Below are 15,924 nucleotides of genomic sequence, written 5' to 3' on the forward strand. Positions count from 1 at the left end.
TTTCGTATCAAAAAACTCTTAAATCTGCGGATTAAAATAAATTTAACCAGATAATGTCAAAACTTTGACCGACCCGGTTACATGTCTGTTACATTTTTTTAATTAATCCAAACTTTAAGCCAATCCAAAAAAAAAAAGAGTAAAGTTAAAACATAAAAACTCAGCTCTTGAGGATTGATTAGCCCGAAATGAGTCTTCAGAATAATTAATTAAGCAATGATAAGATTTATCGATCCTCGGAGTTAATTCCGGGTCGCTGACCCTTCAGTTTTACAAAACTCGGCAACTATTTGATTTAAATTACGTCATAAAAAAAAATGTTAAGAACAAAGCTAAAAGTTTTATTTTATCTTTTATCGGGGATGAATTTATTTGAATTAAAATAAATAAATAGATAAATAAATAATTACTTTTCCAGTCATCTTAACAAATTATTTACAGTTCGTTGGTCTGAAAGAAGAAGAATGTGAACATGAGTGAGTATTAACTCTCCTCTTAAACGCGGTCTCGGTTGTTCTTTGTGTGTCACACCACACACAGTACACAGTACCACGATAATTCGCGCACCACAGAGTAACCACTCATCAAGTCCTGCCAACAAGCTTTATATGACTAAATAACTTGTTTCTATCTAATACAATAATGAATACAATGATAATAATTGTCATGCTCAGACACTCGGTCACTCTGAAAATCATCAGATAAATTTCATTGAAAATTTTAATTTATAAAAAAAATTAGCAGTGTATAGTTCAATTTAAATTATAAATTGTAAGAGAACGGACTGTTTGTATTGCCCGGACAATTATTTTATTTGATGGTATGTTAATCGATTGTTCAGGTAAATCACCCAGAAAATTAACTGACCTTGTTATAAAAAGATAGAAAGAGAAGGTCATTTTACAGGTATTAAAATTATCTAGGGCGTCATTAATTTGTTTCAAAGGAAAAAATAAATTATAAAACGTGAACTTTGTTTTTCGTAAATTAGATTTAATAAAATAGTGGTTACATCAAAGCGTTTATGCCTTTATTAATGTCAGGTCCTTTGAAATGACATTGTAAATAAGAAGCACGATAAAATTAACCAACAGATGGTAAATAGACCCGAGGTATATTTTTTATACTTCGTATAATAATGGTTTCTCTTTATTTATTAGTTTTTGCGTTATTTAATATTTACTGATTTAATGTTTCTTTTTTTTTTTTTGTTACAGGTGAGTACTCTGTTTTTATTAACCGGCTTCAGGGTTGTGGTAATTAAAAATTTGTTTACTTATTTTGAAATTCAAATATAAAATTTCGAGTAATTAAGACTTTAATTGTTTTTATAAGACTTTTTAAAAATATTTTATTCTTAATTTTTCATGCGTAAAAATATGCTAGGGCCCTAATTTTTTATAATGAATATTTATTTTAAAAAACTGTGAAGTAATTGATGAATAATTATTCAAAATTACAGTAAAGAGCTTCAAGCAAAATTTATTTGAAAATAAATATTCAATCGAATGCATAATAAGTTAAAGTATAGAGTCAGTATGAATTAATTTCGTAATCCGCGTGATTTAGAATTAGAGTAATCAATCAGATGGAACGAGAGCTGTTTCATTTGTAAAGACTAATATAATTGTAACAAGTAAGGTGCGGCTATTATTTAAACTATTACATGCCTATAAAAGCTATCTACTGTGTATACTACATACTATAAAGATAAGTGTCAGAAAATTAAACCGATTAACGTAGCTAACCACAAAATTTATAATTAAATGTACGACGGGAAATGTCAGCTGCGAAATTATTAGCTTCCTGACATAATTCTTTTTTTTTTTTAACTATCTAATCTCTTTATTTGAATCTTTGGGTATATCCTACTATGTAATATATACACAATTATATCTTTAACAGTGTACACTATTAGTCTACAACACTTAGACTTGCGATGCACAATTTCATGCCTTCGGAGATGTAGAATACCTCTCTCTTATTCAGAATCAGATTTAGCCTCAATTGCTCCTTGTCGTCAATTAAATCCCAACAGACTACTGCATTATTCAAGAGCAGTATCATGAAACCAATTCATAACAATATCATTTTTATTTTTATTAATCGTTTCTTTTTTCATTGTAACTATTTATTTATTTAGAAAATTCATGCATTTTTATTCAAATAAATTTCTTGTCTTGATTTTAAATTACATTTCAATTTAAAAATAAAATTGTCAAATTTTATTAATTTGATGAATAAAAAAATTGTCAATTTAGAACAAAGTTTAAATTTTTCTCGAGTTATTTAATAAATATTCTATCACTTTAACTTTTTTTAACTTTCAAATTTATAATCACTATATCAATGCCCAACACTCTAATTAAATATTATTTATAAGTTGCAATTATTTAACGAGCAGTAATATTTATTTGCTAAATTAAATTCTTTGATTTATTATCCGAGTATAAATATTTTTTATGTGAGTATTCTTGTTACATGACTTATTAAAGTGATAATTAATTTGACAATATATTTATATTAATTATAGAAAATGATTTACGCTTTTATAACTCAGGAAATTATTAATTCATGTCCATAAAAGCAAATACTAACTTTATTAGCACAATTTTACTAATAATTAATTTTATTAAAAATTTATTTCTTATTTTATTACTCTAATTTTTGTCAAAAACTTCAAACGTTTAATTTATGATCATACTTAATTTATTAAACAATAGTAATTAAATAATTAGCCTTTTAAATTTCTACTAAAAAAATTTATCATTTACCATTTTATTTTCCAAACCTATTAAAAAATAAATTACTCAAAAATTACCATAAAAAAATTATTCAGATAAAAAACTCGCTAGTCATTATAAAAATATTAAAGCAATTTTTCCCCCTTCATCTTGTTATAAAAAAAAAAAATAAAATAAAATATAAACATACTTAATCACGGAAAGTATTGACATTTAAATATCGCATATAACGGTAAATGTGTAGGAAGTAAACAAAGAGTGTGTAATAAAAAGGGGTAAAAAAGAGCGGACTACTCCTCCATATCTACTAAACCACAGGAACTACTAGCATACACTGGTACATTAATATAAGTACAACTAAACAGTAGTCCTATACTAAAACAGGTACAAGTACAAGTACTATTACTCTTACGATAGTAATAGCAATAGCGATGGCGATGGCGATGAGCGACCAAGAAACGAGGGTCGTTATCGTCTAGAGTAAATCTTGGTCGCATTCGCGTTAGCGTTTGAAACGGCGCCGCAGGTGCAAAGGCCAGTTGCATGCAGTCACGCCGTGACTACCGTTTGGTACCTTTACGTTACTTTACTAATATATAAATAATATAAAACGAATAGAAATAGAACTCGTGGTCTATCAGTGTAGTCCTCTAACTTGTACAGTTTAACTACTGTACTGAGAAAAGAGAAGGAGTAGAGGGGGAGAGATTTAATAGCTGTATAGTGGGTCTTTATACTTATATTACTTATAATACTTACAAGTTAAGGAATAGAAGGCGTGATGCGTGATTCACGGCTTAAGCTTTCGTTTTAATCTTACATTACACTCTTTACCTTTACATTTACCTCATCTTATTATCTGCCTAATAACTTCTACTGTCTATTATTCTCTCTGACCCTTATTCTCTCGGCTCAGGCTCAAACTCAGCCTCAGACTCTGCTTTGGTCCCCCTCATTATAATTACTATTATAATGACCATTAAATAACCCACCGGCTTACTTGTATTGCCATACTGTACTAACTTCAACCACGGATACATTAAACATTAGACGTTTATATTCGGACTTTTGAAATTTTGTTTGCGTAAACTGTAATTCGCTGTAAAAATTACATCAGAAGTTGTAATTACGGTAATTTTTTAGTTTCACGGTCTACAATACTTTAACCTGTAAAAATTTTATTAAGAATATTTTTTTAACAATCGCATCAATTTTTTTTTAAATTTTAAAAAATAGAATATTTGAAAAAAAAATTTTATTTGTTGTTTTAATGAAAAAAAATGAATTTTTTTCAAAATTATTTTTTTTCTTCAAAAATTACATTAATAAAATATTAATTTTTTGATTTTTTATGTCAAAAAAACCAAATAATAAAATTCGATATATTTTTTATTTTTTTCTTAAATACAATATTAAATTTTTTGATTCTAATACAAATTAATAACAATAAAAATCATTAAATTCTCATCTTCAATTCACATTTATCACTGTCTCAAGACACCCGATGAAAACTGAAAAAATACCCAATTTGTCAAATTTAAAACGTTCGGTAGATCATTAATTACACTTTAACTACCAAGAAATTATTCCAAAAATTCAACTCTGTTATTATTAATAAATCTCGGAGTGCAATGTGAGCTGTATAATTATCTATAATATATAAACTAAATGTTGTAATTATACAAATATTATTTCATGGGTACGACTTTAATGGCTTGTGTGTTTTTCGACGTTTTATTATCATGTATGTTCTAACGTAAAAAAAACGTAATAAGTAACGGTAATTTTTTTTGTTTTTGGTAAATATTTCGGTTGATTTTTATAATTTACACAAATCATTTTAATTCTACACCAAAGCTGATAAATTCATAACAGAAAATTAAATAAGTAAAAATCAATGGGTAAATTTTAAGACTCATTAAAAATAAACAGAAACGAAACCCCAGAGCTAAAATTTTAGGTCAAGTGTTTTTAATTAAATAATACAGGTCACACAAATTTAATATCCTTCGATATCCTTAATTAAATTATGAACTATTATTACTATTATGTATTATGGAGGTATTCTAAATATAAGTAGCCTGATAATAGACACGTGTTCTGAGGTGTGAGTTGTCATGAAGGCATTCACACAAATTACGGAAATATCAAGGTGTCGTTTGAACAGAACACATGTAGATCATCATCTACATCGACATCAACACCCGACAGCTAATTTATTCACGACACATTAGTATTACATGCTAAAGTTGGCATTAAATTTTATTATTTTTCAATCTAATCCACTTAGCTCCTTTTGAATTCGAAATACGTAAATAACTTAATGAGACATAATTGACGCGCGCGTGTCCTGGCCAAGAATCGATACCGGGTTGACGTCCTTAACCAAAGTCACAGTCTTGCTCTTGTCAGTTCAGTTTTACATACTTTTACATATATAAATGTGTACATAGTGTTAAAATAAATGTTATGTGTTATGTTGATTCAATCGCAATGTCCATCGCGTGCATCACGCAAATGCCCTTCGGATAGTTTACAATTTTTACTATTTTTCGGCGAAGTACTAACTTTTTTATTATTTACTTTCCTCTATACTTTGTCCTCTTTTCCGACAATAGAAATTTACACCTCTGGATTTTATGTCCAACAATTATTGCGACTTCCCTCTTGTCTATTTTATTTTCTCTTTACATTTATTATTCATTGGCCGTAATAGCGTTCGCTAAAAATATTTCGGATGAAATATTTGCCGAAACTATGTCAAATATTATATTTAGACAATCCGACAGTGTAAATTTGTTCACATTAAAAGGGTTCGCTGTAGTCATTGAAGTTAACAAGTTTGATAGGCAGTTTATCTTTTTTTTTTTTTTTTTTTTTTTTTTTTTTTTTTTTATTATTATTATTATTATTATTATTATTGTACTTAATCGATGTTATTATCGAGAATCAAATTTATACTTCACTTTACCGGTAAATTGAAAGTGATAGGATCGGAAAATATGTCAGTATATTCCTAAGAAAAATATCAAATTTAAAAATTACCTACTAAACACAAAAAAAATAAATCTTTGAATAGGAAAAAAGTTGAAGAAAATATTGATAAAAAAATCAAATTTTCTTAGATAAAAAAAATTTTTCCTCATTAATTTTCTTTGCTCAAGTAAACTTTTTTTTCTGTGTAGTTTAGTTGTAAACTTAAATATAGTTTTTTTGCCCCTTGGGATTGTTAATATTCTGATCACGTACTTTTATCTTTTCACCATCCATCTTATAGGATTAGATAAATCTGAATCTAATGAAATATTAATACAAATGTAGAAAAATTTATGAGTATAACTCATGAGAACTTTTTAAAAATTTTAAATACTTAAAAATATATTCCGAATGTGATAAATCATAATCTTTTACTGAGGAACTAGAATAAATTTACTTAAATGAATGTACATATTCTACCGACGCTATAAATTAACTTGATTTTAGTGATTCTTAATAAAAAAAAAATGAAATTTAAAAAAAAATTCTCTTGAAGATAAAAAAAAAAAAACGTTGAAATAACCAGAATCTCTACGTGAAGTTAGATAATATTTACTCGGTACTATCCAAACAAAAAATCACTCAAGAATAGTCTTTTCTCAGTGTAGAGCTCCAAACGAGAAAACAATGGGAAAAATAAGACCTAAAAGTCTAATTAAAAAAAAAGAAAAAACAAATCGTTGAATACAATCTTCTAGCTATTATGGAATGTGTTTGCATAATCATTTTTGAATATGATTAGTCATGAATCATAATCAATAATCAATACAAACTATTTTATTTCACAACAAATGAAGCTTGGAAAAAATCGGTCAGTAGATTTTTCGCTTTATGTACTCAATCGAACTTCATAAATCAAATGTAGATCCGAAATATTTGCATTTAATCCCGATACACCTGAAAATGATCTCATGACCCAAAAACACGGATCTAATTCCAGTTAAACAATTTTTCGCTCTCATACTCACAGAGTGTGAATTTTTTATGTTGCTAAATTCGATATTGCATACATGCAACTATAAAATACGCCGTAGCAGATAAACTCAATAATCGAGTAGACTCTGAGCTTCTAAATATTCACCCGACAATAATGCAATTCACAGATCCATTTCAGAAATCGACTATATTGCACTTAAACACCGTCTATTTTCTCAGTAACCTTAAGCAACAAATACCAATATAATTTTAATACAAATATAACACCACTTATTAATATTTAAATAAAAAATATAAAATTGTCCTGAAAATTACAGCTCACACCGCGAGTATAATAGTTTAGTATTAGCCACAATTATCCAGCCGGTTCCCCGTATAATAATTGAAAAATTATTTTTGAGGAGTGCCATGGACACTTGACGTTAATCTCCCGGTTTGCATCGTCTCAGTATCATCTTATTTATATTGCGGGGGCGAGACACTACGCCCATCAATCGTCATCCTCCATCTTTTATCTTCTTTCTTCTTTCATTATTTTTGTACCATCAAAATATACCTTTATCTTACATTATATTAAAATCTTCATCTCTTTTATTAAAATCTTCCCGGCCAAGTCGCATTAATCAAATCCGTCTACTCGCTTATACAATATTACATCGCTTTAGTTTTCTCTACAAGATCAATATCCCTTTGCCAAGGTTATATTTATTTATAACCCTCCAATCTCCGAATAAATCAATCTCATTATCTTAGTCTTATCTTTCTTGCGCTCGGTAAAACAGTCCGAACTTGTTCAACTGATATATACCCCGATAAGTATATAAGCTTTCTCGGCAAAAAGTTTTCCATCAGTAGTTGCGTCAATTTGACGTTAAGTTACCGGCAAATTTACTGCTAACGATATTTGAACTTACGATAAAAAATAAAAATTACTTTCGCTCAACTTCTTCGTAATTTTTAAAGTCAAGTTGAATAGAAATTTATTTCTAATTTAATCTCTACAATTTTTGCTGTAAAGTTACCTCCAAATTGCAGCATTAGATTTTCTCTAAGTTACCATCACGGATTCTGTCCTTGATAAAACAGAATTGACGGTAGTCGGTATCTCTTACCGACTTTCACCGCTGATAACACTTTGAAAATTTAGAAATTTCATCCTATCCTACATATATTATTCACCTTGATACCAAACGAGTTCACTGCAGATGCAATGCATTATCTTTTTCCATCTCTAAAGAAATATAACGTGGAATTTACTATAAATAAAAAATATGAAATATAAAGACACATGTTTGATAATAATTCATGTATGTAATTCCTTTTAAGCAAAACTAAACCTACTTGACACACGATTCAACCAACCAAGCCTACACACATTATATTACTTGACCTATATTCACGTTCTCTTACTCTTGCACCTGTACTGCACAAATAAAATAAATTATAATTATAATTACGGATTATTTGAATTAAAACCAGTTCTACTTTGTCAACTCCGGTGATTAAGAGTTGTTGTACGTAATTAATGATTTTATTTTATTTTATTAATAATTGAAACCTGTATTAACTTGTATGCTAACATAATAATTAAATCAGTGTTTTCACCGTAAAAATTAAAGCAATTAAGTGGGAATTACAGCCACGTGCTTTCTGTCTGATATAGATCCTTTGAGACTCGTTATTGTTATTGTTATTAATTTATCCTTTACACTTGGTTGTAAACCGCTAGTCTAGTACTAATACTGAATTATTACAAGGCAGATGGCATGTTAGTGCTTATAATCAGTCTCATATTTGCTGAACCAAAAAGTTTGTTAATTAGCGAGGAGCGAGGATAAACCGTTAGTAACGCGTTGAGACGATTACTCGCGTTGTTTATTGCCATATTAAACCTCAAAATTTAATTAGATATTTAATTACTGATAATTGGGGTGATTTTTCATATTTGTTGGCGGCGTTTGTTCTTTTTTAGACGGAAAAAATTAAAATACACATTTTTTGTGGTAACAAGAATTGTATTGTATTTTTTTTTGTTTTAAGGGCTTTTTTCGGTTAGAAGTATTTTATTTTTAACAACAATAGTTTTTGTTTTAGTTTTCTTCTTGTTTTAAGAAAGAGTTTGTAGTAAATAAAAAGAAATGAGTAAAATAGAAGAAAGAAGTTTATGTAGAGGCCAAAAGAGTGCCAAAAGTTGGCGATTAACGGGGCAGAGAGTTAAATTTTAATGATTTGCGACGTGACAGCGCACAGACTTAATTTCCGAGCCATTTATATTTTTTTACTCCCACGCTTAGCGCTCCCTTTTGCTTTGGCTTGTTTCCCTCGAGTGTAAGAGTGTAAGTAGGCGCTTTTTGCTTTAAAGGGAGAATTCATTAGTGGAAAAGTAAAGAATTTTTTGGTGAAAATTTTTTCTACTGGAAAAATTCGACGGATTTATGTTAGCGGTGTTATCAATTGTTTGCTTTCTTTTTTGGATATTTATTTACTTGAGCGTTACAGATGTTAGTAAAGGGTAGTTTTTATACAAACGTGTAAATATTTAGTTGTTAATGAATTTTTTTTCAACGAGTACGAGAATTATAAAAACTATTGACATTCCAATTACTATGTGCATTTTTCCATAATTAAATAAAAATTAATTCCATGACATTTTGAACAAATTACAATATTAAAATGTCAAAAATTTAATTAAAATTATTAAAAAATAATTGAAATCTGCCTGATATTTATCACAAGCATCAAATCTATTATTCTATTCCATTGATATTAATTTTAATAAACGCTATTGCCTAACAATCAGCATCCAACCGTCCATTAAATCTAATTGGCTATCATATTAGTTATTTTCATATTGATTTTCTTTAAAAAAAAAAAAAAACATCTTTTCATGCTCATCGTTTTAAAAAATTAATTACCATCTTGGAATGCCGTCTGCATTGAAGTAAAATTAAATCATTATTTCAAAATACCTCCTACGTAATATTTAAATAGAAAGAATAATTAACATAATTCAGTCTCTTATACACTTGATCACACCATATTCGTCATCGCTTACAGAATTTTAAATTTATTTATTTTCTTTTAATCACAATTACAATTACAAATAATATACAATATCTATTTAAACTTTAACCTCTATTAATTCAATCAAAAATTATTTAACTAAATTATCAGAAGTTATCAATTTTGTATTTTTATATTTCGGATGTTTTTCTAGTTTGAATAATTTATTTTATGGCCTTCATTTCCTTGACATTCTTACTAAAATATTAAAAGTGTGACATAATAAAATGGTTGGTTGTGTTCCTTTAAAACAATTCAATAAAACACTTTAGAAATATTTTTATTGTTGTAAAAATATTAACTACAATAATTAATTTATTATTATTAATATTTCCAGCAATAATAATAATAATAATAAGAATTAAGTCGTCGACTCTTTTCGACCTTGTCGTCGCGTGCGGTAAAAGCTGTTTCTTCTAAACTCAATCATGTTTTACTTACATTATATGTATAAAATACTAGTATAGTCTTGTCTTAGTACATTTAACATTATTTTCCCTTTCATACACCACTCAATCGCTGAGAAGATAAGACAAGACTAAGACAGACTTTTAGTTTACGTGTACTTATACTTTAACTTGGACTTGTTTTTTTTTTTTTTTTTTTGTAATGTCAAGGCCTACACTACGTTAGTCCAGTAAAATCCCACAGTCGACATTCAGTATTCCTCGTGAGAAAAGTAACAAGTTTACGCTCTCGTTGTTATAAACGCATTAACATTATTTCTATATTAAAACTACGCATCTTAAATCACAATACCGGTGTAAATTAAACGCCCGCAAACTAAAATGATGTTTCGTTATTAATTTAATTCACTATCTTTCTGATTTTTCACTTAACTGGAAATACAAATCACTCTTGTAGCTAATGCTTTTCATTTAGGCTCTCACGTAATTATTTCTCACTTCCTGGTGCTTCAAGGCTCCTACGTCTGCATTTCCGCAGCGCCTACTTCAAATGTCTATCCAGTTTTGTTTTATTTTATGGTAATTACTTTTCTGGCTTGGTCTGCCATTATTTTAATCGTATTTACTATTTAAACATTTGAAAAATAGATTTCAGTAAAATGACCGTCCAGCAGATTTTTAATTCGCATTAATATTTATCCGGTAAAATAAATTGAATTCTTAATTTCCGAGAATATTTACTGTGTTTTGCAGATAAATTCGAATTTAAATTTAAATTTGATGATGAATTATTCTATTTTCTTTACATTGAACTAAACGCTAAATTTTCTCATGTAAATAATATAAATTTTTTTCCTTTCCGGTTATAATAAATAAAATATACTCTTGTTATTTCACAGACTGTTTATTGTATTTCACCTCGTAATTTCATTGGATAATTAACTGTGAATAAATAATATTTTATTCATAACTTTTTATCCAAACATTATTACTTTCATTTTCAATTTTTTTTCAACATTCCAATATCTCATTTTAAAAAAAAGTTTCATAAAAACCATTTGTTACTTTCATAACTTGATAAAAAAAAATTTGAATGTTAACTACGACTATTGAAAATGTTAATTTATTAACAAGTAGAAGTTACAATAGACAATAATAAAAATAACTCACACAGTAACATTATTATTCCACTGCAAGGCAAACAATTTATTATTCAAATATTTTCACGCCATTACTTTAATTAAAATAATTATTACAGTACAATAAAATGTTTTATTACATTGTAATAAAATTAACTAGATCTGTAAACAAGTTTCACTCTTGAAAATAAATCTGTTAACTATTTATTGCATCGAGTTAATTTTTGCAATATTTTATGTGAGTATAATTAATTATGACAGTAAAATTAACAAATACTTGATAATTTATTTAATAGAAAAAAAAAATAATTAAAACTTTTCACTTAAATTTAACTCGAACAAATTTTCTTTTAATTGATTTACGCCATTAAAACTTCGGACTGAAAACTCGAAGAGAACAAAATTTTCTTGGAATTATTTTTCCGAGTTATCTCTCAATAGAGAGCAACTTTACAGATCATTAAACTGAAATAAAAATGATTTATTCAAATCGAGTTATTACAACCGCGACTATTCTTCGCGAGTGCTGCGATTTTCCTTGTAAAAAAAAAAAAAAAAAAAAACCCCAACCAAGAACAAATTTTCTCATAACTCAAAATCCTGAAAGAAAAGTTAACATAACACACGTACTCATCCCTTGAAATTTTCCTAATGGCCCTTTATTCTAAAATTTAAATAAATCTTTAATGCAGTATTTACATTGCATTTATAATTTTTCAACTTAAAAAAAAAAATCACCCAACATACTTATCTATTTCATTTTACTCCACTGGCTCAATGTCAATATTATTTCAAAATTTATGTTTTTTTCCGGGTATTATATTGTGTAAATTATATTATCTTTAATTATTACCTCACGCATCCGCAGTTTCAAACAATTGCCGTTAACTAGAGAAGAAATAGAAACAATGATAATTAACTTTAAACTTGTTTTTTATGTTGATTATCGCTTTAATTACAAACAACAAATAAATAGTTAACAACTACTCATGTTTATTTTTAATAATTTTTGAAAGTGAAACCGGAAGTTTAAATATTTCATTTGAATTCTCCGGGACTTTATTCATAGGAAAAGAAAATTTAAATGATAATTTTTATCTTTACAAGTGCGTGTTTGATTCATCGCTTAGATAATTGTTGTATTTATAGAACTCTCCATTTAAATACACATGTGTGTTTAAAATTTTATTCATTGTATATTAGAATAAATATTTAAAAAATCAAAATTGAAAAGAAATTTTTTCCAATTCAGAAAATTAATCTTTTAATTCTCCGTAAAGTTAAATAATTATTACGGCCAAAATTCAGAGATATATTATATAAATATTTTTTTTTTTAATATAATCTCACTTGGTCTCGTCGTGACTTTCCTTTCCCCACCTTAATATTCGATGAGCGACAAACGGGAGTGCGAAAGCACATTGCCAGAGTGTTGTGGTAGCTGACTAAGGTGCAGCCAAGACTCAGATATCGCCAAGTGCCCACACCAGTTTAGTTTATATATTCTTAACATAACAAGCACAAGCGGTTCATTTACTTACTGCTGCTTCAATCTACATAGTCTGCAAAATATAGTATAACAATACAATGTTTTAGTTTTTATTGCGGCCGGTATACTCGAACACGCCAGTGTCGTGAAACATATGCGTCAAAAATTGCCGCAGAGTTTGACTTTTTGGAGAAATTTGCTCCAAAGTGAGTGTAATTAAAACTGGTGGAAGTTCCCTTTAAATTTAATGATGGATAGTCCCTATAAGTGTGTAATTTTTGGACAGATAATGTATTACAGTTGGTAGTTGGTATTTATACGGTAGAGTGAATTAAAATTTGTTAATTTAATAGACTATTACATCTGGAATTTAATTATTGTTATGACGGGGAAATTAATTAGGTCGAAAGTGTGTAATCTCTTAAAATTTATTATCTACGCTCATTATCATTATTAATTTCATGTTTTACAGTTATTTACAAAGAAATTACTCAGATTATCTTTTAATATTTTTTATAATAATAATAATAAATGTAGAAAAAAAATTATTTTTCAATTCAAAAAAATTTTTAAGACAAAAATACTTGATAAATAAAGTTTTCAAAATAATAAAATGATATAATATAAGTCAACTCGTTATCTCGGTTTTTATTTTGCCTTGATGCATTTATAGTCAATGACGTAAAAGATCTTGAATCATTGCGTGACGTAGCTTTGTTATTTGGTGGGAGACAGGTTTCAGTCACTTCACATACCAGCAATAGTCATTGTTGATCGTTTGCCAATTACAACTATTTTCAGTTAAATAGAATATCAATAGTATCAAATACAACTACAGCCACATTATTTATCTTTCAAACTCATTTATTTGATTCATTGAAAACTTACGGCTGCCAAATAACAATAATAATAATCATTATAACTATTAACTATTTTATACTTACAAAAATTTTATTTTATATTTCGAATAATATTTCCTTTCACGTATTTTACTGAGTGTATAGACGTAGCAGATAATGCTCGTTTCTTATTAGAGGTTTAGTTACTATTTGTTGATCATTGCGACAAGTACTCGATCAATTTTAATTATTGAACAAAGTTGACGTTTAAAAATAAATTTTTAACTATAAATTAAATTTATTATTTTTACTATTAATTTTTTTTATTTACGGAAAATAATTGTGAATTTTTTCAACGTTTGATAAAGTGGTTTTGACTTCTTGTCAGTTAGAAAGAATGCAAGTTAACCCTTAAACACGTGGGTTATGAGATTTTTTTTTCGCTCAAGTTTTATCTCAAATATTACACTAGTTAATTTCTTTTATCTTTATATAATTTACTATTCTTGCAATATGTGCAATATAAATTTATTTTTTTCGTTTAGAAATAATTGAAAAAATTTTTTTTGAAAATCATTAAATTGAAAATCATTAAATCATTAAAATCATTTTTCATATCATAGCTATAGTATTGAAGAATTGGAAATTTCAGTGGTTGTACATATTCGGCATAGTTCGGCTAATTCCGCCATACGGCATATAATTATTATTATTATTATTACCATTTATATATAAAATCTTTCTTAATTAAAAAATCATAATAATTTATTCAATATTAAATATTATATAATTTTTTTTAATTATAATAAAATAATTAAGATCATTAAATAATATTTAAAATTTTAAATGAATTATGATTATTATAGGAAAATTTTATTTTAATGATCTAATGCGCATGCGCATGTGCAAAAACCATGTGGTTTTAATTTCAAGGCTAGAGTAAAGAAAGTTAGTCGACTAACCTACCCACGTGTTGAAGGGTTGACGAAAATTATAATTAAATATTTGAGAATAATAATAAATGTTAATAAAATAAATTTTAGTGAAGAATTTTGAGTGATAAGTTAATCTGATAAAAATATTATTTTAAAACTTGATGAATGAAGAATAGATAGTGATTACTGATAAGGGAGTGTAATATTCTCCTGTAAAAGTGAAAATACGGAGCTAAGTCAAATGATTTCTGTTTAAAGTTAATGTTAGTGATAATGATGGGAAAAATATATTATAAGCCGAAGTCAAATGACGGATAACGGGTGTAATAATAAATAGTGAGAAGGTGAAAAGGAGGAAAAGGATATGGGAATTGGCGAGATGGATCGGGGAATACCAAGTAGCACGCTTGCGACCTTGAGAGGAATCCTCGTGAGCTCTTTGTCGAGGGAAAATCTCGGTCCACATGATATTACTCAAGTTGAACAAATTTTGCGGCATCGCATCAGCAGAAAAGTTCATTTTAGAGAAGGTGCTTTTCTTTGTTTTTATTTTTGGTTAACATTTATGAGCTCAAGGGCGAATTTTGAAATAAACAACAGGCAGTTAATCATTTTAAAAATTTATAGCAAAAATATGTGATAAGATATAAATATATGAATGATAAATAAGACTATGAAAAATGTATTTTTAATAGTTAACTTTTGGTCAATTTTTGTATATATTTTAACATTTATTATATTACAAAATTTATAAAAAAACATATGAATAATATTTATAAAATTTACGTATGGAAATTTATAAATTTTTATATATTTACATACATAAATTTTGTATATTTGTTAATGTATTTTAATTAATGTTAAAATATATTAAGTATGTACAAAAATAAGCTATTAAAAAAATGTTTATATAATTTTATAAATTAATTTTTTATTTTAAAAACAAATTTATTTCATGAAGAAATAATTATTTATATCAATCCTCAATCACTAATTAACAGATAAAATAAAAAAAAAATTTTCTGTTAAACTATCCAACCATTTTTCTCTAAAGAAACTCAATTCCAATTCTAATTACTTGATAAATTCACAGAACTTGATTAATTATTAAATTAAATGTACTAAACGTGAAACCCCCGAGAAAATGCAGGAATATCTTGATACAGATGTATATCACTCTAGAATCTAAAAGCTTATTCTAACAAGATAATAATAAACTATTTCCATGAAATACAAACAATCGAGCTGTACTTCCAACCTTGCAGATCTGCTAATTAATAGACGAGATGAGACTAAACGCGAGAGCGAAAACTTCTGGCATTGCAATCACTCTATT

At 27.2% G+C, this 15,924-nt stretch overlaps 1 protein-coding gene across 28 annotated transcripts in view; it reads left to right on the forward strand.

Moving 5' to 3' along the window:
* The window catches only part of LOC141527399 (uncharacterized), a 111,519-nt gene that overhangs the window by 53,104 nt on the left and 42,491 nt on the right, over positions 1-15,924 (forward strand). For 3 of the 28 annotated variants that reach the window (XM_074242842.1, XM_074242844.1, XM_074242849.1), the window contains exon 3: positions 1,218-1,256. The exons of 20 other annotated variants lie outside the window; for them this stretch is intronic. In XM_074242842.1, coding sequence (XP_074098943.1) covers positions 1,218-1,256 — 39 coding nt within the window. Of the gene's footprint in view, positions 1-1,217; positions 1,257-12,841; positions 13,136-14,530; positions 15,119-15,924 lie in introns of those variants that run through there. 5 more of the 28 variants (XM_074242847.1, XM_074242846.1, XM_074242851.1 and 2 more) reach the window with 5 other exon arrangements.

The sequence above is a fragment of the Cotesia typhae genome, unplaced genomic scaffold (assembly GCF_013202065.1).
Source record: "Cotesia typhae breed Kobodo isofemale line unplaced genomic scaffold, CoteBio_Ctyphae contig_4, whole genome shotgun sequence".
Classification (NCBI taxonomy): Eukaryota; Metazoa; Arthropoda; class Insecta; order Hymenoptera; family Braconidae; genus Cotesia; species Cotesia typhae.